This window comes from Opisthocomus hoazin, chromosome 5 (genome assembly GCF_030867145.1).
Source record: "Opisthocomus hoazin isolate bOpiHoa1 chromosome 5, bOpiHoa1.hap1, whole genome shotgun sequence".
Taxonomy (NCBI): Eukaryota; Metazoa; Chordata; class Aves; order Opisthocomiformes; family Opisthocomidae; genus Opisthocomus; species Opisthocomus hoazin.
In genome coordinates, this window is record NC_134418.1 from 88,217,971 (window position 1) to 88,242,829 (window position 24,859).

The 24,859-nt window shown below is 44.7% G+C and overlaps 1 protein-coding gene across 1 annotated transcript in view; it reads left to right on the plus strand.

The window, feature by feature from the left end:
• The window catches only part of CFAP299 (cilia and flagella associated protein 299), a 217,710-nt gene extending 200,704 nt beyond the window's left edge, over positions 1 to 17,006 (plus strand). Inside the window, 2 exon segments of the mRNA XM_075422118.1 lie at positions 14,408 to 14,537; positions 16,828 to 17,006. Of these exon segments, the coding sequence (XP_075278233.1) occupies positions 14,408 to 14,537; positions 16,828 to 16,923 (226 nt within the window). The 3' untranslated portion in view covers positions 16,924 to 17,006.
• The last annotated feature ends 7,853 nt before the right edge of the window (positions 17,007 to 24,859 follow it).

Genomic DNA, 24,859 nt, shown 5'->3' on the forward strand with positions numbered 1-24,859 from the left:
GGGAATTTTCAAGCTTTCAAACTGATACTCTGTCAGACAGTTAGTGAAATTAGGCAGTGTAAAATTCTGTAAGTCAGCAAAGTCACCCAGCAAAGTCCAGTTAAAACTTGGGCTGGGGTGTCTTGGCCATAGTGCCCCTGTTCCTCTTTTTGGATGGGATGTTTTAAGCAGTTTCACATTTTCAGTGTTATGATGCCCTCGATACTACATATGCATATGTTTTGGTGGACATATATGCAGAAAGAGTAAAGCACACCTCTTTTGAGGTCTGCAAGTAGTAAGCAGAAAAGGTTGGCAAATGTAAGCTAGAAAAAAAGTGCTTCTAAGTTGTAGCTTGCTGAGGAGGTTGTTGCAGTTGTTCTTTATCTATAGTATGCAGTAACATCCTCTTTACATGTGCACATTGAAGACAAACAGGCAGAGTGATTTTCTTAACTGTATTGTTGATTTGGTTTGTCCAGCACCTTTGTTCTTCTTAGAGCTACTGATTATGCAGTCATTGAAACTGCTATATTAAGCATAGACCTTCTGGATGTCTGATTCTTCAAATCTTACAGGAAGCTGTAATGTTCACGTTGTAGGCTGTGTATTTAAATAGTCTTTTTTGGGACAATTGTAGTAACTACAGCTCCAGTAGTCCTAAATACCAGTCTATCATGTTTTGAACAGGTTCTATCATTCTGCATTAGGACATGTACTTAACTTTCTTTGCTTCCTGTGATTCAAATAACCTAAGGTGGTTCACAGCTCCTGTGAGTTAATAGTTAGCGTGGCCAACTCCCTCCCTTCGTGACACTTTATCAGCATCCTCTCTCCATCACATCAGGTCTGTGATCTGTGTCCTCACCTACAAGACTCTGCAAATGCTTTCAGACCGCTTGCCCTGTATCCTCACATACGCAGCGACTCCTCAACCACGTGAAGTTCCCCTTCAACATCTGTCTCTTTTTCCTACTTTTCGTACTGTCTGCTCTAACATGTACAACCTCTTCTGGTTCATACAGCCTCTTCCTGGGATGATTTTTCTGACCCAAGCACATGCAGAGCTTTCAGTGCACTGTGTAGACCTGTTGAATTCAAGATGTTTCATGTAGTTCAAGGAACAGGGGGTTCCATCCTTTTTATCCCTCCAGATTTCAATGAGGTCCTGGTTAATAGATTCCTGCTTATTTTAATGTGCAAGTAGATGACAGAGTTTGACTACCTAATTATACATGTGCGTCTCATGTGCCTAAGGTTTGCAGTCAGATTACAAGCTATGAAACTAGTGCTGAAGGAACTGGTGGAGGAGCTGGCTAAGCCACTCTCCATCATCTATCAACAGTCCCGGCTAACACAGCAGGTCCCAGATGACTGGAGGATAGCTAGTGTAGCACCCATCTACAAGAAGGGTTGGAAGGAGGATCCCAGGAAATACAGGCCTGTCAGCTTGACCTCGGTGCCAGGCAAGATTATGGAGCAATTCATCCTGAGTGCGCTCACCGGGCATGTGAAGGACAGCCAAGGGATCAGGCGCAGCCAGCATGGGTTCATGAAAGGCAGATCCTGCTTGACCAGCCTGATCTCCTTCTATGACCAGGTGACCCGTCTAGTGGATGAGGGAAAGGCTGTGGATGCAGTCTGTGTGGACTTCAGTAAGGCCTTTGACACTGTTCCCCACAGCATCCTCCTGGAGAAACTAGCTGCCCATGGTTTGGATGGGTGTACTCTCTGCTGGATAAAGAACTGGCTGAATGGCCGAGCGCAGAGAGTGGTGGTGAATGGAGTTAAATCCAGCTGGTGGCCAGCCGGTCACGAGCGGTGTTCCCCAGGGCTCAGTTTTGGGTCTGCTCTTGTTTAATGTCTTTATCAGTGATCTGGATGAGGGGATTGAGTGCTCCCTCGGTAAGTTTGCAGATGACGCCAAGTTGGGTGGAAGTGTCGATCTGCTTGAGGGTAGGAAGGCTCTGCAGAGGGATCTGGACAGACTGGATCGATGGGCCAAGGCCAAGGGTATGAGGTTCAACAAGGCCAAGTGCCGGCTCCTGCACTTGGAGTGGCTGGAGAGCTGCCTGGTGGAAAAAGATCTTGGGTTGTTGGCTGACAGCCAGCTGAACATGAGCCAGCAGTGTGCCCAGGTGGCCAAGAAGACCAATGGCACCCTGGCTTGTATCAGGAATAGAGTGGCCAGCAGGAGTAGGGAGGGGATCGTGCCCCCATACTCGGCACTGGTGAGGCCGCACCTGGAGTACTGTGTTTGGTTTTGGGCCCCTCACTACAAGGAGGACATTGAGGGGCTGGAGCGTGTCCAGAGAAGGGCAACGAGGCTGGGGAGGGGTCTGGAGAATGCGTCTTTTGAGGAGCGGCTGAAGGAACTGGGGTTGTTTAATCTGGAGAAGAGGAGGCTGAGGGGAGACCTTATTGCTCTCTACAACTACTTGAAAGGAGGGTGTAGGGAGGCGGGTGTTGGTCTCTTCTCCCAGGTAACTAGCGATAGGACAAGAGGCAATGGCCTCAAGTTGTGTCAGGGTATCTTTACATTAGATATTAGGAAAAATTTAAGTTTAAAAAAAAATTTAAGTTAAACTGAGTAAGTTACTTTTTAAGATTTTGTTTTTACACTGCTAGCTGTTAGTAATTCTCCCCAGACTTAGCAGTCTCCTGGGTGCTCTGGTCCCACCAAATGCTAGCAAAACACATCTTAACTAGCATTGACAAGCTGGAAACTGCAAAGCCCATTTTGCATCAATTTTTACATCCTGAACCCAGAGTTTGTAATACAGAGATTTTCTGAGGATGTGTTTTACAACAGCCCTTTGGATCTAATAAGCTTAGGAGTGACTCTCCCAAAGACTTTTTTCCTCAAGACAGGGTAGTCCTTTCCTGAAAAGCTGGCATTTTTGCCACCTGAAGGGAAATTAAGTTGCTCAAGATGGAAACTCCTGATGCATTCTCATCTCTTCTATTCCTGTGTATTTAAAAGCTGAGGTTACTGTCATAGAGATAAAATCCGGAGCATATTGCAGAAAGGTGGGGTGGCAGGATGGAGTTGTAGAACAATATTTTGAAAATGTGCATAAATATTTAAGATTTGTCTTCTAAATATTTGTCTAGTTGGCAAAGTTTGAAGAATATGAGACTTGTTATGCAACAGCTTGCAGAAAACAGCACAGCAGGCCAGTGCCCAGCCTCTGTGGTGCCTGAGATAGCACCCAGCAATTTCAGTCTTCTAGACTGAGGTGCGAGGGGAACTGAGCTCTTCTCAGGGGCCGAGATTTTCTGTGTGCCGTTTTCCAGTTCCAGCGGGAAAGATGCATCTAAATGTCCCCAGTTCTCTATGAAATTGCAGCCTTAATCATTCAGCAGACTGGTTGCTCTGAGGATTCCCTCAGTGCCCGAGCCATTAGGATTTCAAGTCATTTGCCTTAGCAAGGTCAAGGAAGGAGGAAGGAGTCCTTTCTAAGCCTTGAAGGTTGGCTGTCTCCCCTGACTTAAACTCGCACCACTAAAGTGAAATACTGGGAAAAAGAAATGTTCATTTCTCATAGAAGTGTTATTTTTCATCAGTTCAGCTGATAATTGGAAGTTTTAGCACATAGTTTTATAGATGAATTCTTTCTGGACTAAACTCTTTGCCTGAGGAAATTACAGTTGGAAAGGAAGAAGACCCTTTGAAAGAAACCACAGGAAGAAAGACAGAGAGATACATGCATACATTAAGCATACTTTGAATACATGTCTTCAGAAAAATCTATCATTACATCTCAGATGCTTAATCAAACTTTGATCAAAAGGCTGATTTATTCATGGATGTTAACCCTGCTTCCTTCAGAAGGGAAGAGGCTGGAGAAGCTGGCATACCTCCACAAATGCGCCATATCCAATTCTATATGCAACAACAATACTTTGACATTTCCTTTACTAGCTTGCCTACCTGTCTAGTTGCCATTTAGTTCCTCTAGATCTTCCTGCTCGTCATGTCTTACCATGACTCTGATCCAACAAAGCACCTAAGCATTGTTTTCAGTGCAACTTCAGCACGCATCTGAAGGTCATGGCTTTAAAACTGTTAAAGGTGCAGGCAGATCCCCAGAGGGATTTTGAAAAACCTGTGGAAGCTCCCTGCAATGCACCCCGCTGGCTACAAGAAACGGTCAGGCTTTGGAAATCTATCTTGGCACTTACCTGCTACTTTGGCACCTGAAGCAATTTGTTGAATGATAGCGCGGGGCTGTGGCTGTTCATCATACTCTGGCTTTTTGTTAATGGAAGAGGAAAGCTAATAAGTGAAACTACGTGACAACCAGACACATGCTCTACTGTGATGCCTTTTTTCGTTTCTAGGTCAGCCTTTGCTAGAAATTCCCTCCTAATAATCAGATAATAAATCCTTCCCTGGGATTTGATTCTGTTCTGAGGAAGATTCAGTGATCTCTTCTCCCATCTCACTGCTGATCATTATATACTCCTTTGTCTGCCGTGGTGAGGAACTGGTTTCAGTAAGTCCGTAGTGAAGGAACTTGAGGTCCCTTGTTGTTCTCCATATGCTGTTGTTCAGAACCTTAGCTGGTCACACCACTTGGTGTGGAACAGGGACATAGTGACCATTGTGTGCATGTTTTTGTAAATAGCACTTACTTTGTTTGGTTTTGTTTTGTTTGAACACCCAAGGCCTGGCTAAGAAGGAAACTTTTATGATGGAGATTTTTGTTTTTATAGGGTGGTTTTTGTGGCTCCGATCTGAAGACACTTTGAAAGGGCACATTAGAAAAAAAATTACTTGATTGGCTGACTGCTGTTGCAATCACCATGTACTTCTGTGCAAAGGAACAGGGGCTCTGGTTTTGTATGTCGATCTATCAGCTATATGCAACTTGCAATAGGCAGGCCTTCAGTGAGTGTTAATTGCACAATATGTATAAGCTATTCATGCTGTTGTTTCTTCAACAGTTACATACCTCTCTTTTATCTTCTGTGTTGTAGCTTCAAGATAAAACTTTTCCTTGGCCATAAATCCTAATGTGTTGGATGATTTTATTCTTTAAAGATGGAGGGACTAACAAGATAGTACATTCTGAGGGATTACTGCACAACTTCTGGAGCCTGACAGTAGTTTCAGAATTTCTTGGGATCAGGCCTATAACTCTGAGGACTGGAATTTATTATCTTTTTATTGCTTTTATTTATTTTTTTTTCTTATTAATCTTAGTCAAACAATGCTGTAAGTACTGAACAGATTGCACAAAATCCACCTTGGCTACGAGATACGTTTCCAAATGCTCCAGCACTGAGGGTATCTGCCAACACCCCCTGAAAGCAAAAGCAGATGGACCTGCAAGTTGGAGCTCTTCGACTACGACCTGTGCTGCCAGTGGTGGGGAGCCCGGGTGAACTGCCGAAAGGGTGGCCCAGGCTCAGCCCAGGTGCCAGAGGGGTTTGGGGGTGCTGACTGCTGCCCAGGCTGCAGCCACCAGCGCCTTGCTGCTGGCACAGCAGACTGCGGTGTGCCTGGCACAGCCCCCAGGCCATGGGGCAGAGGCGAGGCATTGCACGCCGGGGAACAGGGCGAGCGAAAACCCTTTTGCCAGTGGTGAACAAAAGGATGTCGGCCGGTTCATGCAGCAGCAGTTGCAACATTCTATCTGCAGTGCGTGGATTTGGGTGATACACAGCCCTCAGAAGCGGGAGTGAGCTGAAGAGATGGAGAGACACACCTACTGGTTTCACTTTTACCGCATGTTTTCCATCTGCTGGAAGACTCCTTTTGTTGCTTACCTGTTTGGACAGAAGCACATAGCAGTATACAGCAGATGTCTGGAGATACAGTACAAATATATGCAGCAACAGTTATCATAGAAGGTTCTGCCAGAGTTTGAGGAAACTGCACCATCTCTGAATTCTGAAACCACCTGAATTACACAGGTCATCCCAGATGGGCAGTAACATAGTCTCTCCATGATGATATTTTGCAGAAGGATTTTGTGGGTTATTTTAAGTATTTTTAAAGAAACAGGTAGCGGTTCTTTTGTTTAATTTCCCATTTGTAGTTCTCAGTCCAAACTCAACAAAGGAAATGAAGCCTTTTACGCTCAATGGTACATTCAGTCAACGATATGCTATGTCGTATCAAAGATGGTACCTTGTTAAAATCTGTACCTTCCTGTCCCAGAAGCAAAGGTAGTGTCTTCTCTTTCCCTGCTGATTTTTGAAATGCGTCTTTGCGCTTGTTAAGGTCCCATAGAGAACTGTGGTAAGGTGAGGTGAACAGAGGTGAGGAGAGTTTGTTAAGAAGGAAGAATCCTAAACTTTGGAAACGAAAAGGGAAACTTAATGTAGCAGTTAAGGGTTTGGTGATTTTAATGACATCTTCCTGAGGCAGCAAACTTGAGGCACACACCTAGATTATGAGGACTGAAATATGTGGCCCAATCAAATTCCTTTGGCTTTGATGGAAGGTGAAGTGCAATGGTTTGTGATGTGACAGGAGAGCGGGCAGTTGGTGAGATAGCACAGAGATGCATAGAATGATCATCTGGATCCCACTGCTTCCTGTGGAATACCCGTGTGGGGGTGTGTATGTAGATAGAGTAGGTGTCTCGTGCTTATAGTGTTACATGTATTTGAAGTCATCTTTGATTCATACATAATTCATGACCAGAAAAAAACCTTGTCTGATGAGTAAGGTCTAGGCAACAAATTCTTCTACAACTTTGTGTGTGTGTGTGAAACAGAGGAAGAAAATCTAACCATTTTAGATGCTGGTAGATAGACCAACAAGATGAACTCCACAGCAGCTGTTAATGGGGATAGGCAGGAGAGGTTGGCACTGGCAGTAGCTGAGAACATAGAACTGTGTTTTTCAATATAAAAATGACTAGAGCTTCTTACTATTCTGTCAAGAAAAAAGCTGAAAAACAGAATCACAGGGTGGTAGCATCTTTTCACTGTGGGTGTTCCAACTCCTGTGTAACAGAACTCCTTTCCAAGTCTTGGTGACTTTGCAAGCATCCAACTCCTCGTGTTGCTGCTGTTCTGACCAAGAAACATGCCAAGCCATGATAAACTCAAAATGTACCATTTAGTTACTGCTTCAATTAAGAGCTGCGTGCAGTAGGAAAGCTTCAGACACACAGCATCCTTGAGGCACTTCTAGCCTGCATAATAGGGCTGAAATTTGTGTTATGCCATTGTCCAGTCTGGATGTACATTTCCCAGGCAGTGTGGGTTTATAGTTCAGTGAAACTCATTGCTAGTGTACTGCCCCCATTAGCCATCATGCATTTATCTTTGCCTTCTTCATGGTATGGCCATGAACTCGTGCGAGCTGACTTAGAGGCTTGCTGAGCAGACATAGGGCATCACATCAGGTCAGTGGAAGCTGCAGGTGCTCATCGTTTTTGCATATCGTGCTCCTTTTTCCTCCTTGATTTAGGGAAAAATGGGCAATCTTAGAAGGCAGATCCCAGGTGGGAGGTGGAGCAGCCATGTGGCTTGGGGGGTTATCAGGAGAGGGTAAGATCAAAGGGTTATAGTACCAAGAGGAGCTCTGCAAGAGCTTTGATCTCAGAGTTGCTGCAGCACACCACTGACAACATTAAATGAAAGCAGGCCTCAAGCCAGTCTCCATGCCCCACAGGATACTTCCCTACGCTCACTGTGCATAGCATTCTTCATTGGTCTTCACGGCAGGGTCTCTGGTGCAGAGGGCTTGGCTGCGCATACAGCACTGGTGTTGTGGGGTCAGGTCAGGATCTCAGCCTTCCCATGGAGTGTTGAGTTCATCACCCTTTTGCTGTGGAATCACAAGTGAATGAGAATCGGCGTGGATGTGCTCCTTTCAGAGCTCTTCTTGCTGAGTGTCACCTATGTTAAAAAAAGTGACGGAAAGGAAAGAAAAAAATACTTGTTTTTAAAGCCATACAAAAAGGGGGAGGAGTCAACAGCTCAGGGAGGTTTTTTCAAGCTCTTGCTGTTCTTGAGCTTCATTGCCATGGAGTAGTTGTGGTCCCAATGACTAGCAGTCATGTGTTAGTTCTTGTCCTGTGCTTGCTGAACGTCCTGGGTGAGCATCAGTCCTCCTGCAGGCAGTGGCAGCTTTGCTGCTGTTCTCCGCTGAGCTGAATTTCAGGGTTTCTCCTATGGCTTGGGAGAGATGCAAAGGAAAGGCTGCGTTCAGGAACTGCAGAGAGAAGGTGCTGGTGCTGCCCACCGAGCACTGCTGCAGGAGCTGTCCAGATTTGAGCAGGAGGGAGAAGCTGCATCTCTGCTGGGCTCAGACACATCCCATGCCAGTTGGCAGAGTGTTCATCCATGAAGCTGCCTTGCAGCGACAAAGTGTCATTGCTGACCCTGGAGCAGATGGGGCTGTTTCCCAAGTTCGGTAGTGAGATGCAGCGAACTACACGTTAGCTAAATGGCAAAGGCAAGGCAAAAACAGTCTTAGAGATTATTTCTGGCTGTAGTGCTAAACATCCTCTCAGCAAGCCAGCTCTGAGCAGGGAAGCTGGGCCGCAGATTAGAGGCAGAGATCCCTGCTACTCCCCGTGCCAGCAGTATGAAGAGGACATGTCAGACACTTGCTCTCTGCTGTGGTGACTCCTGCTTTGTAAGTGCCTGTGCAGCAGGCAGTGCTGTGCTTTTCCACTGCCTTTAGGAAACCAAGGCATGAAATGGTCGTGTGGGCCACATGCTCATTTCTACCGATCTTATACAAGAGTTCCTTGGAGTTACTTCTGATTCACAACCAGCTTGCAAGATAAGCATCCATGGGAGTTTAGCTAAATGCTACAGGGTTTTAAATAAGTAGTGACAATGTAGCACAGGGGTAAGCATAAAAAAATCACCAGAATACCTACTGTGCATGGCTGCTGTGGACAAATCAAACTGCCTTGGTTTCCCAAAGTACTGTAACATATCTCACCCTGCCCTGGCAATCATTTGATAAATATCATTATTTCAGCCAAAGCTGCTTCAAGATGAAAAAGAAAAGCAAAATTTAGCGTCTTTAAATTTTTTAAGCAGAAAAAGTTGCTTGTTCTTGTTTAACCAGAGGTCTGTGATACATATTTTATTATGAAACAGCAGTTGGCATGGAGTCGGGCGTATGTGCTGTATTACACCGTGCCATGTTCTGCAAAGGCATTGACCCCGTTTGCACCAGAAAGCTGTGGAAGGACTGACGGGCCAAATCCCATCCAAGTTATGTTGGTACTTTGTCATATTTGGCAAACACATGCAGAATGCCAGTTCCTCCCTAGCAGAGTGATTACCACTGCACTCCTACCAAACAGCAGAAAGAAAGAGAACGCTGGGATAAAGGAGCTGCTGCTTCTTTTTATTCCCAGTTCTAGTCTCCTTTGCGGTCCTGCATCCCACTATCTCCCTTGTCTGCGCCGTTCTGCGGCTGCCCAACTAAGGCAAGCTGGTCTGTAAATTACCAGGAGGGGATCTGAAGCCAAATAGTTTGCATCAAATTCATAGAACCACAAACTGAAAAGAGCTGTTGGGCCATCATTGTTTATAATTAGTTTTTGACTCAAGTCCCAGTCTGCTATAGGGAATGGTTTTATCTTCATGGATGTGTGGGTGGGAAGAGAAAAGTAGAGAGCTGAATCAAGGAACCAGTCCTTATCCTGAGGGGAAGAAAGAATAGGGTAGTGTAATCTAACTCCATGGGATCAAAGGTGGGGCCAGCACAGACATAAACACCTTTACACTATGTTCTGTCTCCCTGATTTTGCCGATTTAAATAGTAAATAGTAAGTTGGGACAACAAAGCTCTTACCCTGCAGGTGCACACCTTTCTTTTGGTCAAATGGTGATTCGCAGCCCTCGGTTTGTTCAGTGTCTGAAGTGTGCTCCCTGGTCTGTCCAGGCCTGATGCACCATGGCATTTCAACCCCTGGAATAAGCTGTGTAAGACGTTCTTCCATCACACCGTGGAACAGGGGAAAAAGGGGAACAATCACACACTGAGGCATCAACATCCAGTTTGTAACCTTGCCAAAGATTTGCCTCTAGGAAAATGATTGTCCAGCTCCCTGAATGTGAACAGCCACAGGTCTCCAACCAAAGCATCTCATCTTCTGGCTGGAGCTGGCACTGGGGACTCTTCGCTGCTCTGCCATCGGCCCACATATCCTAGGGAAAAATCTCCCAACATGTTTTGTGCCCTGGCTCCCCCAGCCACTAATGAGCTGTAACGAAGCCTGCCTTACATCTCACAAGAACGTCAAGTCGTTTAATGCATGTTTACAAAAGGACCCAGAGATTTTTGGATGAAAGACATTTTATAAGCACTATGTAGTTTGATGTGCTGCCATCTTGGTACCCGAAGGATAACTTTAAGGATACAAAATCCTGGGTGGGTGTTAGAAGGATGGGGCCAGACTCTTTTCAATGCTGCCCAGCAACAGGACAAGGGGCAATGGGCACAAACTGAAGCAGAGGAAGTTCCAGCTGAACATGAGGAAGAACTTCTTCACTCTGAGGGTGACGGAGCACTGGAACAGGTTGCCCGGGGAGGCTGTGGATTCTCCTTCTCTGCAGATATTCAAACCCACCTGGACGAGGTCCTGTGCAGCCTGCTCTGGGTGACCCTGCTTCGGCAGGGGGGTTGGGCTACATGACCCACAGAGGTCCCTTCCAACCCCTAACGTTCTGTGATTCTGTGATAAATTCTGTATTCAGACTCCAGTGTTCTGGGAGGGCATCTGCCTGCCTGCAGAATGAAAATCTGCTCAGACCAGAATTAGCTGATGAATGAGAAAAAACCTGCCTCACATATGTTAGTCTGTATTCCCACAGTGCCCTATTTGTTATATACCACTGCATCAACAAGTCATTGTCTTAGAAAAACAAAAAAAAACAAAAAAACAAAAAACCCACCCCAACAGAAACATGCATTCTTCTTGCAGCTGCACTGTGGGCACTGCTAAGTCTCTCATACTCCACATACTTAAGTGCAGTGCTGAAAACTGTTACATTTGTTCCAAAACACATGGTAATCAAACAAAATAATAATAGAAAAAATGTACAGTGAAATTTTTTTCTTTGACATTTGATCATGTTCATCTGATAGCATGTTTTCGTCTCAGGATAATTTAAATATTTAAAACCACATGGAATTCTGATTAAAAAAATAGATTGATTAGATTGGGATTATAGTAACTCCTAAATAGCACTTACTGCTGAAGTTCAGTTTAGTATTTATTCTAGAGAAAGAAACACAGGTGACATGTGATTCCCTAGGGTCCTGATTTCCAGCCCCTCTTGCAGCAGCCTCATGGTAGAGTGCATTGATTACAGTGAGCAAGTTTCACCTTAACAGTAACTGACAGGGGAGAGGCTGCTCTGGAGAAGCCTTCTCCAAGCCCTTGCTCCTGTGGTCAAAATGTTCTTCTGACCTTCTGCCTATTTAGGCACTGTTAGGAGTATTTCCTGCTAGCGTATGTTACTTTGTCCTCCCAGTAACACTGTCCTCTAGCTACAGCAGCCCTTCTCATCCTGCCTGCTGAAGGTGAGTGTGAGGCTTACTTGAATTCCTTGATGCCATCAGTTTTCAGTGAAGAACACGAATAAAGGTATGCAGGGGAAATTTCCTTCTGTGGCCAGACATCTAGGCTTGCTCAAAGCAGCCACCATCTCGCTGTCTGCTGGTCTTTGATTTAGAGAACATGGGAATGCCAAGAAGCTCAGGGCTTATATGTGGGAAAGGCAGCCAGAGTTGCACGGCGCACTTCTCCATTCTTTTAGTGCACCCTCAGTGCAGGGTTCAGAGAGATTCACTTCGTTTTGCCAGTGGACTTAGGATTTATGTCTTGCATTTAAGCACATGATAGAAACTCATTTGTCATGGAGTGAAAGAGTCCATAACAAAACTGTTTGTACTAGACATTGATTTCCCAGCAGAAAGGCTGTCTGAACTCTGATCTTGTCTTCACTGGCTTAACTGGGGAAGTATGGTAGGAGTTGGGCTGGAAACTTGGCAAAATGCAGGAAGTTATTATCCAACAGCTAATTGACTATTTCCAGCTTCAAATGTGTAATTTCTTCTTAATGAAGAGTCTCTGCAGAGAGACATATTCCCCCTCCACCCCCCCCCACCCCCCCCCCAAGATAATGTAGAGCAATTTCTTCCTAACCTGGTAGTGGTTTCTCTATTCGTAATCTCTATTTGTACAATTGAACTTGTTAACCGAGTTGTGTCCTGGGGGATAGAGAAAAGCTGTATGGATGAAGTAAGGTAACTGAGTGGAGAGTTAAAAGAATCTGTGTATTTATTTTGTATATAAGTTTCTGCATATTCGTATTCTTAGATTTAAACAGTGAATGAAAAAAATCTTCTGTTTACTACCGAATGTGGGTACTCAGGAGCATTAAATAATTCTGTACAGGACAAATTAATGTGACCACTTGGCATATTAAAGCAGTTATTACTACTAAGCTGAATGACTTGTGTCCACCGGGCTTTCACTCATTTTCTGCAGGCATCTAAGCATTATGCTGTACAGAGTTCCAGCGGGCAGCTGCTGCTTGCACTAACTTGCTTGCTCAAGGATGTAACTTTGTGCGAGCACACCATTTTACATTATCTGGCTGTAATCTGAGGCTATTGACCTCAGTGGCAGCTCACCCACTGACTGACTGGAGAGAGTCCAGCGGAGGGGTAAGAAGATGAGGAGGAGACTGGAGCATCTCTCCTACGAGGAAAGGCTGAGGGAGCTGGGCTTGTTTAGCCTGGAGAAGGCTGAGAAGGGGGTCTTATAAATGCTTATGAATATCTTAAGGGTAGGTGTCAGGAGGATGCGGCCAGACTCTCTTCAGTGGTGCCCAGCGACAGGACAAGGGGCCACAGGCACAAACTGAAGCAGAGGAAGTTCCATCTGAACTTGAGGAAGAACTTCTTCACTCTGAGAGTGACAGAGCCCTGGAACAGGCTGCCCAGATGGGTTGTAGAGGAGCCTGCTTCTCTGGAGATGTTCAAAACCCACCTGGACACAGTCCTGTGCAGCCTGTTCTAGGTGACCCTGCTTTGGCAGGGGGGTTGGACTAGATGATCCACAGAGTTCCCTTCCAACCCCTACCATTCTGTGACTTTGGTGATGCCCGAATGAATTCTGTAAGGGCATTGTAAATTCATCTCCAAGTCATTATACATCATTCCTACCAGAGGTGCTCAGGATGTTAAAGGTTTAGTATACGTAACAGTGAGGCCTGTTTGTTTTGCACTCTTTCAAAGTGAGGAAGAAATCAAGGCACTTCAAAAACCAGAACCGTGTATCTAGTTGGAGTATTCTTGTATAAGGCAGGAAAAACAAAAAGTATTTTCTAAGTTCCTGGAATCCTCCTTACATGCAGAGTGATTTCCTGACTGCCTTCCGTCTCCTCTGTCTTTTGCAAATGATGTGCTCATATGATCAGCAGCAGAAATGCAGTGTGACACCTGAATGATCAAATGGGTATCCTAGCGAGGTACGCATAGCAGTGCCACTGCGTTGTGCAGTTTGTAGGTACATCTGAGCTGAAAACGTTTCTAAACAAAGACTAACGATGGGCGTGCAAATGACAGCCCACTAGTGTGCTGTGTGCCAAGTACAAAGCCCAGAAGGCCTGAAGTCAGGTGATAAAACGTTTGAGAAGTTGCAAACCACGAGTGTGAGAAGGCTGGGGGAATTCCAGCACCTCTGACCTGGGAGAGATTGCCAAAGCCCTCCTGTGTCCCTTTTGTATTTGACATAGCAGGCTCATTCCTTTTGAGTTTTGTTTAGCGGCAGGTATTTCAGAAACTAGTGAGCACAGCCAGCCTGATCGAACAGTTTGCTCCAGAATTAATCCCAGGCTGACACCTACAGCTGTCTGGGGAGCTGGGATTTTCCCTGGGGAGCCAGAGTTCAGCCCCTCCCACTGAATCTGGCTCATGAGGAGACTTCCAAAGACTCCTTACTACCAGAATTATATTAAAAACAAGAGAAAGGAAAACAGTAAAGCAGCAAGCGAGTTCCAGTGAGATCTTAAAGGGAAACTGTCAGTTCCCACATCTGGTTTGCAGATCTGTGGTGGTCCGGGAAGCACTTTCAGGTGGTCTCCAGCGCTGTTTCCGTCACGGCAGTAGTTCTCAAGCACTACCACTTCCCACTGGTTATAACCCAGGCTTCAAGTCTTTTAGTAACACTTGTACTGAATGGATGAGGAGACAGCTAGGGGCCTCAGTTTTCGTTTGCCAGAGATCAGATATGTAGGGCCACATTTGGACAGGTTTTCTAACATTTAGTAGACTTCTGCTCCTCGGTGAATCTGTGTGGCTTTCAGAGGGACTGTTGTGGATTCAGGAACTGCTCAGCGTTAATAAGGAGGTCAGAATCTGCCCTTTAAGCTGGAAGAATGATGTCCATTAAAAGTACAGCCTTTCTGTTTCACATTTTCACAGCTTTTACAACTGGAATAGAAATGTCAACACTTCAAATTCCAGCCCAAATTACCAAGTGATTGCAGAAGATGCCTCTGGACTACTCTTCAAGAACAAAAGCGATAGGAAAATAATAAATGTGGATCCCAAGGTAAATGTGTTTTTTTTCAATATTCTGAATTGCCTTTATGCAATGGAGTTTTGCTAAACTGTTGGGTCCAATTGCAAACAGCATCTTTATCAATACACACCTAGTATTTCAGGCTTAGTCAGACATGCTATTCCCCTTGTTAACACAGCTGCTCTGATCCCTGTCAGGATAAACTTAGCCTACCTTGTTTATGACCAAGTGTGTCTAGGCCTTTCCCTTGTGACGACAAAAATCAGAAGTTAAGCTGACCGATAAAATTGAATGCTTTTCGAAGCAGGGTTTCTCCTCTACCCTGCCTCTTCCCCTGCCCTTTTTCCTTCCCACCAGAACAACAAACTGTTGCCATTACTGCCAGGATAGGCTGCAGGCTGAGGCTGTGTTCTGTTAATTGAATTGCCAAGAAGCGCTAAGGAAAGGGAACACAGGCTGAGGAGAAAAGTGGTACTGACTGGAAGATGTGACGGCTGAAGCATGGGAGCATATAAGCAGGTGAAAAATTGCTCAAATGTTGGTGACACATCCTGGGGCTAGTGGTCCCTGTATTCATCACCTTTTAAAAATCAAATCTCTATTATGAAACATGCCTGCAGGTGGATTAAAAAAAATAAATATTGGATAAAAAAATAAATACTGGACTACTTTGAAACAAAAGCTGCAACTTGCCAGAACTGTACTATGCCAAATCCTGGCAGGGCCTGCTGAACACCAGCAAATCCAGAAAGCAGAATTAGTTCCTGCATCTGAAGTGTGGGCCATCTTCTACCTCAGCACTTTTGCAGTGGTGAACTGAAACTGGCAGAATTCCTTTCTCAACCACACACAATCCTTCTTCTTCCTCCTTAATACAAAAGATTTTAAAAGTCTGAAGGAAAGCGGCCCCATTAAGGTCGTTTAGTTCTTGTAGCAGATTGTCACTGGTATAAGGGTCAAGCTTGGATTTTAAATGCTATCCTTCACAAGAGAGAAATTTGATGTTAGGTGCATCTTCTTGTGGAGAGCTGTGTTTCTCCAGCGCTCAGTAAATGGTTCAGAAGGATTTACGATTGAACAAAAGGAAGGAAAATACTTGTTCCTTAGTAGTGCTATAAACTGGATGAACGTTGTGGACTCGTGTCTCTCGTATATGACTGACAGCGCAAACGCATGCTTTGCTTTCACCTAAAAAGTGCTTTGATCCTATTATTGCTGTCTCTACCATTTATTTACATAGCTATTGAATCCAAACAAAGCAAATGCTCAAGTCATGCCCGAACATCCCATTTTCAGCCATATCTGAAAGCTGATTAAATTGCCAAGGGTATTTTATCTTTCATGTTGAGAGCTGAATAGGTAATAATATTACAGACAGCTTCCCTCTGTAGGAAACCAACTGTGTTCCTCTGGTGCCAACCACACTTTTTTAAACTTTACAACTGAAGTCCTTGGACTATAGATTGGATGTGACAAACGCACCCAGGCTTTGGTTACTCTCCAAACCAACGTGAACTAAACTGGGCAATAATTTGTTTGGGTTTCTACAGAACTGATCTAGAATGATGGTTTCTTTGATGTGCTTCCCATGAAAGATGGTCGCATATGAATGGTAACAGTACAAAATACCAAATTATATGCATTTCAAAATCAGTGCATTGGTTTGTTAGAAATTTAAAAATGCATACCTAAAAATGTGTTTGGTTGGTTGCGTTGAAAGAGGGCCACGAATCCAACTTCCTGCAGCTGCAGAACGTCTGTAACAAATAACCAGCTCTTTAGTGTCTACGTGAAAGTTCCTCGCGTGCCGAGAGCTGCACTATAAGAAGCCTTTGTGTGTGTACATTGTGTCCCCTCACGGGTTGCAGGGCACAGGCCTGTGAGTCCCCATGAGATCCATCTGGCTTTGACTTTTCTGTAACATTCACTGATAGAGAACAAGCTTTTGAGAAGTACTTGCTATGGGCCGAACTGAAATCAGCACAAGTTCTCTCTCATGGTGTTCAGCTTGAACAGACTTTGTACGAGCTGCCTGATCTTTGCAAGCGGGCCTTCTCTTTGAGCTGTCAATGGTCCACCTGTTCCTGGTTGTATTTAGCTAAAAGAATTGTATCCCTGTCTTTGCCTCTGCTAAAAGCATTGCAAAAGAAATGAACTGCCCGGTGCTGGGACATAATTCTTCACTGAGAAATCCCCACCCTCAGAGCTAGTTGCATTTATCAAACGTTATGTTCCAAGGGAGGAAGAAGAAAATTCATGACATTAAAAACCATGGCTATTCCCTCTCCTGACTGGGTATCTGTAATATTCTGTGTTTCAGGCCTACCCAGGAGACAACACAACACAGACGCCTGTTGAAACAGATCTCTATCTCCATGTTGTTATCTATGACCATATCATCAGAAGAGGGACCTAAGGTCCATCTGTGTGGCTCTTCTCCCAGTTATTTATTTAGCTATTTTAAAGCCATCTGGAAGAACAATAAACAGCTGAAAGATCTTTACCTTGTGTTCAAGGGTAGGAAGGGGGCTTTTTATACTGGTTTAGAGTTGGTTTGTGCCTTGCTCCTTGAGGGAAGTAAAGTGGAAGGAAGACCCCATACCAGCTGTAGAGTCCATGTATCTGGGCCCCTCGTTTGTCCTTTGTGAAGTCCATGGGGTATGTAAGTTGCAAAAGCACCTAGAGGGAAGACAGAAGGTTTGGACCCAACTTTTCCCACTACTCCTAAGGCAGCAGGGTTGCTGGGGCAGACGTGTTGCATTCTTTCCTGGAGTAAAGAGAAGAAACTACTGTCCCATAGTTCCCCAGCAACAGGATGTTTTAAATTCTTCCTGGGAGACTCTTTTTCAGGTAAGCCTGGACTTCTGTTGAGCAGCTAACACCATGTAATATGGACCAGGCCATTCACAGGGTAGCAGGGAGAAGTTGTACCAAATAGACTGGTAAATGTAAAGAAATCTGCAGCATTTTGATTGCAATTAGTGGTTCCTTGAAGGCTGTTTTTCATCCTTTCCTGCTCTTGCTGCTGTTTGAGTACCAACTTGCCAGAAGTTCAGGCCACGACGCAGTGGCCCAGTGGACTCTCTTCCTTTCCCAGGGCACTTGGGGAAGTTGCCTGTACTTACGTGACCCAGCTGGTACAACCACCAACATAGCCATCTGCTTACTGGAGAACTGGAAAATGGCACAAAGCTAAGCAGCAGAAAGAACTAGCAGGAAACAAAAGTAGTAATTACAGAGAAAAGGATGTGGGGATGAAGGCAGAGGAAACAGAGGCAGAAAGTAGCTGGATAAAATTCACTGGACCTTACTCTTTAAGGGACTGGATGTTTTTAATGAGCTTTTCTGGTGTTGGTACAGTGAATTTATGAAAAGAAGTGAAGCAACTCAGACAAGAAAAAGGGTGGTAGCAGTGCTGCTAGGCTTACCATAGGGCAGGCTTTATCTGCCAGCCTCATCACAAGCATGTTCCCTTTGGAAAAACCTGGGAGCCTTGGTCTTAGCAGTTGGCGCGTTAAAGATCCCTCTACTGCAAGGAGAAGGGAGTGTTCCAACAATTACAAAGTGAAAGTTGTTACTTCAAAGCTGCAATAATTTGGGAGAGGCTTAGAAGCCTTGTTTTCTTTCCCATAAAACTTCCAATGTTATGAAGTTCTGCCATTTCCAAAATATAATAAAATCTTTTACTGTAACAGCTTGCGTTTATATAGCACACTTCATCCCATAGCACCCTGAAACGTTTGCAGCAGACGGGCGAAGCGGAGGTTCGTTTGCTCGCCCTGGGACAGCAGCTGGGCTGCACAGGCAGCACCTGGAGCACGGCGAGGCTGTCGGGGGGCTCAGTGCTGGTGCAGGGAGCTGGCAGCGAGGAGCCGGCGCCCACTGCAGCACTTTGCATCGGGGCGAGTGGAAACAGCAGGCTGAAGCGTGCTTGGAGAGGAGGACAAACAGGCAAAGACAAATGATGCCTTTTCCCAGGGCCATATAGGGAAAGAACAAAAGCCCCAGCCTGTGGTAACTCTTTGATTTTGCAGAGAACTTACAACTCCAGAGGGAAGACCTTGCACTGTTAGGGCAGGCTTCTCCTGACCTTGGTGCTTCTAGGTGTTTCCCGCATTTGGCAGTACCAAACATACAGATTTCCATCATTCCTTGCATCTCAACTGAGAACTAGTCTTCTGTCATTGACTCAGCTTTTCTGTACTGCCCCTGTGTCTTGATGCAGCGCAAGGGAAAGGCTAGATATTGACCTACAAATATTTTGTAGCGTTAAAGCAAATCTGCCTTTATAGTACAGCTTAGCATTTGGGATATATTTTTTTCAAGAAAAGAATCAGAACTCCTGAGCCATTTTGAAAATGTTAGGTTTTTCCTTTCTTGAGCACTGGACAGCGAGGAATCCTCATGAAGGTTGGTAGAAGGGACAGTTGGTGGAAAGGATATGAATTATATTTTTCATTCCTCTCGACAAATGAATTGTTATTTTTCTTTCTCAATCTAATCAGATTTTAAAGTAATGTTAAAAAAACTGAGCTGGAAAGTGGTCCCTGGAGTTTTGAGAATGTTTTCTCAATCATAAATAAATAACATGAAGTAGAACTTAATAGAAGTAAATTTTCAACTTTAGAAGTTATTTCCACATATTCAGCTTCCTTTGTTTTCATCTTATTAATCAACACTCTCGGTTCAAAAAAACAGCAGGAAGTCTAGGCGAATCCTGCGTCTACATCTGCAGAAGAATGGGAGAAAATTTGATTCTAGGATTTACATGTTTTCAGGTCAGCGAGCGCACCAATGCGCTGTATGTCTCTGAGTTAATCTCCTGGTGTTCTGTCTCTTCTGACATTCAAAACTTGGGACTCCAGAGCGTTGGTGTAAATGAAAGCTCTCAAGTTACATGTTCTAGTCTTTTGCCAGTCCTAACTGGAAGAAACTCTATCCTCTGCGGTAAGTGAAAATCTGTCCCCAAAAACTTCTGTAATCTGGCTTGCCTTTTAAAAAAAGGATGAATCTTCTTAGGCAAACAAGGTAGCGCCTAAAAGCATCTAAGTGCTATTACACTCCATTTCCCTAAAATGTCAGTGGTAGTTTTTCCCCACATCTTGTCACTGTTCAGCCTTGGGTAGATACACAGTAAGGTCGACATGCAAAACATGGTAATCAAGAGGGAAGCTTTCCAAGAACAGATAACCACATGAAAGCTTCCTGTATATGTTGTTATGCTCTATGACTTTTTAGCAGAAACAAATGCAAACTGAAAAATGAAATTACTGCCTGCTGTAAATGTAAGGTGAATGGAAATTTCTCCATTCTGTTCTGAAAAGAGACCCTGGTATTGTCACCGATCATGACATTTAGTGCAGGTACAGAGTTCGCACACTGACATAACTGATTGTAGGCATTGATGGGAAAGCGCATTGTTGCAAAGGATCCCCAAAACTCTACATTTTATACCAGTGGTGAGTGGGGGGGGGATTGTGTGGTTTTTTTCAAGCATGTCTAAACCATGTCCATGAGTTATGGTCTACAGACTTTATTAGCCTGTATATGTTTTGGATTCTTTTATGTTTCTTTACCTCCCCTGCCAAAATCATAGTTTTGTTCTTTTTATGTGGAGTCTGGATCTTTAGTCTTGCAACAACTTTCGGAACTGTTGTTGTTATTTGGGATAATAGAGTGAGGCTGAAAAGTAGCACGAGATTGGTGGTGAATAGCTCCATTCTGAGCCACAAGCAGAATCACAGGAAGAGTTATTATTTAGTACAAAATACAATGCTTTGAAAAGAAAAGTAGTTTTACACTAAAATCCAAAGTTCTTTGTTGTTAAACTGTAACAACAGGATGTCTTGACATAGTTAGAAACTTTTCATATTACGTGAAATGAAATTCTGGTGAGTTTAGTGTGATTTTATGGGGAGGCATCAGCAGCTTCGCATTCTCTCACCAAAAGTGTTTTGTAGAAGGCCATCTGTCTGAGGAGCCCAAGCAATGGCAGTAATTAAGCCCCACTTTTGAATTTGGTAGCTATACAGTAAGGTATCAGCTCAGAAAACCCAGCAGCACTTCATGAACTCTTAAGTTTGTGATTCCAGCAGCAGCCTTGCCAATTTAGCTGCATCTTCAAAGCTGAAAGAAGGAAATGGGGGATGGCAGCACCATCTTAATAGCTGACACCAATCTCATGCAAAGAACAAGACCTCCAAGCAGCATACAACTTGGTCATTAGATGTTCTCCTTTTGGCCATCAGCAACAGAGGTGGTAGGGGAAAATCCTCCATTAACTCCAACTGTCCACATACAGAAAAAAAATCAGATTTAAAATGAAAAAGACCTTTGGGCAATTCTCTGCGAGACAGGCAGGGGCAAGCAGTGCAGGCCAAGCCACTGTTCCCGCTGCGAAGAAAACAAAAACACAGGTGCTGAATGTACTGAAGCCATGCAGATTAGCCCTGTGTGCAGTACATGCTCTTTACAAGAAGAAAAAACATCACTCTTGTTATTTGGCTATCGTTTGCTTGAGGCATGTTTTATTTCAGCTCAACTCCAAGCAGAGTTATTACAGATCCCACAGCAGAAGTTCTCTGTGATGAGAGAAACATGTGATCTCTGAGCCCTAGAGAAGAAATTATGCTGGGAAGTCTGATGCTGGCCACCTGAGCAAACACCCAGTCCAGCGAGCGTGAAAAAGCAAGCGCAATGGATATAGGTAATGCTGAACACAGGAGCGGTTTGGTACAAGTTTCTCACCATGAGCCTGCTTAGCAAAAGGCTATTTTCTGTACACATCTCTAAGACCAAGAGCAAGGGGATTCAAAGAGAGCAAGCGCAGCTTTGTTCCCCAGTAAAAGGGGAGAGCTGGCTCTGCATGTCGCTGTTTGTGTAGTGCGATTCCACACACTGCTGGCTCATGTGCTGTTTAGTGTTCTCCTGTGCTGGTTTTGAACTTCTCAGTGTTGTACATGGAAATGTGTATATATGAGGGATGTAGGGGAATGATACAGCTTGGGATAAGCAAGTCGTTCTGAGCTGACTGCGGGAGGTTCCACTGAGTGGATCACAAGACCAAATCCAGTGAGAAGAGACATGGTTTCTCTGGAGCGACGGCTTCTGGCGGGGCAGGACAACACACCTCAGCCAGAGAATGTGGGCCCAGTAAGAGTGGGGGTGACTTTGTGGGGTTGGGGACATGCTGCTGGGAGCAGAGCTGGTGTCACTGACCCAAAGATGCAGTGGCAGGAGCTCTGCCAGAGCAGAATACACAGAAGCCCATATGAGAGAGGCAAATAGATGGTGCAGGGGGCTGGTGCAAGCCAGCCGAGGGGAAGCTGTGGGGGGTGATCACCAGGTGACAGCTAGGAGAGCTGGGTGGAGGAGCTGCAGCAGCGGAGATTGCTTTTGTAAGTAAAGTTTGAAAAGTCTGAAAGCCAGGCAATGAATAAGCACAAGTGGGATTTGCCTTCGCATGCTGAACAGATTTTGCTAATATCACTTTGTTATGCAAATATGTAATTATTTCATTTCCCTTAGAAGGAGTATTTGTGGTTTCCTCTTCCCCGGGACTTCTGAATGCTTGTGTGGAGGGAACAAGTAACTGTGAAGTTACCAGGTACGTGTATTACATGGCAAGCTCTGAAAAAGTGGAAACCTGGAAGTTTTTGGTGGAGATATTAAGTAGCACTTTTGAAAGGGGCTGCTAGAGGGTGATGGGGCCAGCCCTGACAATGGCACAGGAGTAGCTCATCATTTAAATAAATAAAGTTCCTGGGGCTAAGGGAATAAAGGGATTGAGAACAGCCCTGAGGAGAGGGACGTGGGGGTACTGATGGATGAAAAGCTGGACATGACCCGGCACTGTGCGCTGGCAGCCCCGAAGGCCAGCCGTGCCCTGGGCTGCATCCCCAGCAGCGTGGGCATAGGGCGAAGGAGGACATTCTGTCCCTCTGCTCCGCTCTGGTGAGACCCCACCCCAGGAGTCCTGCATCCAGCTCTGGAGCCCCCAGCGCAGGACAGACCTGGAGCTGTGGGAGCGGGGCCAGAGGAGGCCCCAGCAATGACGCGAGGGCTGGAACCCCTCTGCTGGGAGGAAAGGCTGGGAGAGCTGGGGCTACTCAGCCTGGGGAAGAGAAGGCTGCGGGGAGACCTTAGAGCAGCCTTCCAGTGGCTGGAGGGGGGGCTTATAAGAAATATGGGGACAATCTTTTTAGCAGGGCCTGTTGTGACAGGACAAGGAGTAATGGCTTTAAACTAAGGGAGGGTAGATTTAGACTGGATAAAAGGAAGAAATTTTTTTACATTGAGGGTGGTGAAACAGTGGAACGGGTTGCCCAGAGAAGTGGTTGATGCCCCATCCCTGGAAACATGAAAGGCCAGGTTGGACGGCGCTCTGAGCAACCTGATCTGTTTAAAGATGTTCCTGCTTATTGCATGGGGGTTGGGCTAGATGGCCTCTAACGGTCCCTTCCAACCCAAAGCATTCTATGATGGTATGGTTTCAAGGAATAAAAAGGCTAGGTTGCTTCACAAAGCAGACTGTTGTAGATTGGGGTGGAGCTGTACTAGCAAGGAGCTGCTAGTGCCCAGTAGGGAGGGAACAGGATCTGCAGACCTGGCTGGAGCTGCGCTGGCTGTAGCCTGGAGGATGATGTTTGTGGATGACCTATCTTTGCTGACGAAGGCAAGAACAAATGAGAAGCACCCACCAACCCTGTCTTTCTATAGTACTGTGGTAGAATAAGTACAGGTGGGTGATCAGCTTGGAAAGTCCAGTCCTGTCCAACTGTAAGGCAAGTGACTTTTGTATTACTAAAGGGGAGAAAGACAGTCAGGCTGTCTTACGCATAGCCAGAATTTCAGATAGTGTCAGTTTGATTTTGCCTCAAATATCTGCATGCAGGTGCATCTGTAGACATATACACATGCACTTGCACGCACCAGCTGGAGTTTGTTGCCTACTTCTAGAGCAGCGTTATTTGACCTCTTTGCATTTTCCTGTTTCTTAATACAGGGGGGGAGCCAGAAAGAAAAAAAAAAACCACAGCAAAAACTATATTATCTGTAGCAGTACAAATTGTTATCTCGGCTCTGCAGATGGAAACCTAGAGTGACTGTACTGGATAGGATGGAGTCTCTCTGTAATCACAGCAGTGTGTACACAGAATTTGTCCCATGTGGTGATCGTTATTCGTTTTCTCTGTCTGCATGTTTTGTAGCTTTTCATGCCCCTGCAGCTGTTTTGTGTAGAGACCTAGCCTCCAGACTGACTAAGACCTGATTTGTACATTTGTACCAAAATGATTTGTATGCTGTGCAGAAGGGCAGGTGAGTTTATATGGATATTCCAAAGAAGTGATTTAGGAAGTTAGACAGTGTTTTGAGATGTGGAGCCTGTCAATATATCACACTGAAATGTTTGCTGTGTTTTTATAAACACAGAAAAGGTAGGTAAGCTTTTATTCCACACTTGCTTTGATGATTAAGCTGTTGAGCTGCTACATTTGGCAAACCAAGACAGAAAAAAGGGGGAGGGAGAAAAATAAGAAATTAACACCACATTTAGTCATCTCCATTAAAAATGAAAAATATGTAGAGTGTTTCTTCACAAAGTTCAGACTAGATCTCATTCTGCACAAATCATTTTTACTGCTGTTCTGTCAACATTAGGATTCAACACATTCTTTAACCCTTCTTAGCCTTCTAAATGGCTTGATTTGCTTTTCTCAATAGAAGACACAAAAAGCCAAAGCGGGTGCACATCAATTGTCACCAGATGGACCCACGTTCAGGGGCGAGTTCAGGTAATTCATTCCCCTGAGTTTCTCCTCAGGCATAATTGGGACCAGTTCTGCTGACAGCTGAAAAGCTAAGATATTAAATTTACGAACTGTTATTAACAATTTTTGCACTTCCTAGGTCAAAAGCTTACATGACGAAAATCATCAGTAAATTGATGAATACTAGTTTACTTAATGAAGAAGTATCTTCCTAAGAGCCTCAGAACAAAACACTGCCAGTCTTTTAAGCATGACTACTATAACATGGTGAATCTCGGCTGTGCATATAACACTGAAATCAGCAAAGCCCTTTATTTTGTGTCTGCTGAGGATATGGCCCACAGAAAAGACCTCAGGATTTGACTGCATAGTGATACAAAGCAAATGCAAGCTTTTGGTTCCTATCAGTGAGTCTCCAAGAGGTGTGTCAGCCTCCTGCAGCTGCCAGCTTATTACTGGCCTTCAAGTGGAATATGTCCTATTAGTGTCATCTCTCTGAGCCTGATCATTTAAATAGTTTTTCAGCCATCCAGATGGTAATGTCCTAACTTGGATACGGTGATTTCATCAGAGACGGTGGCA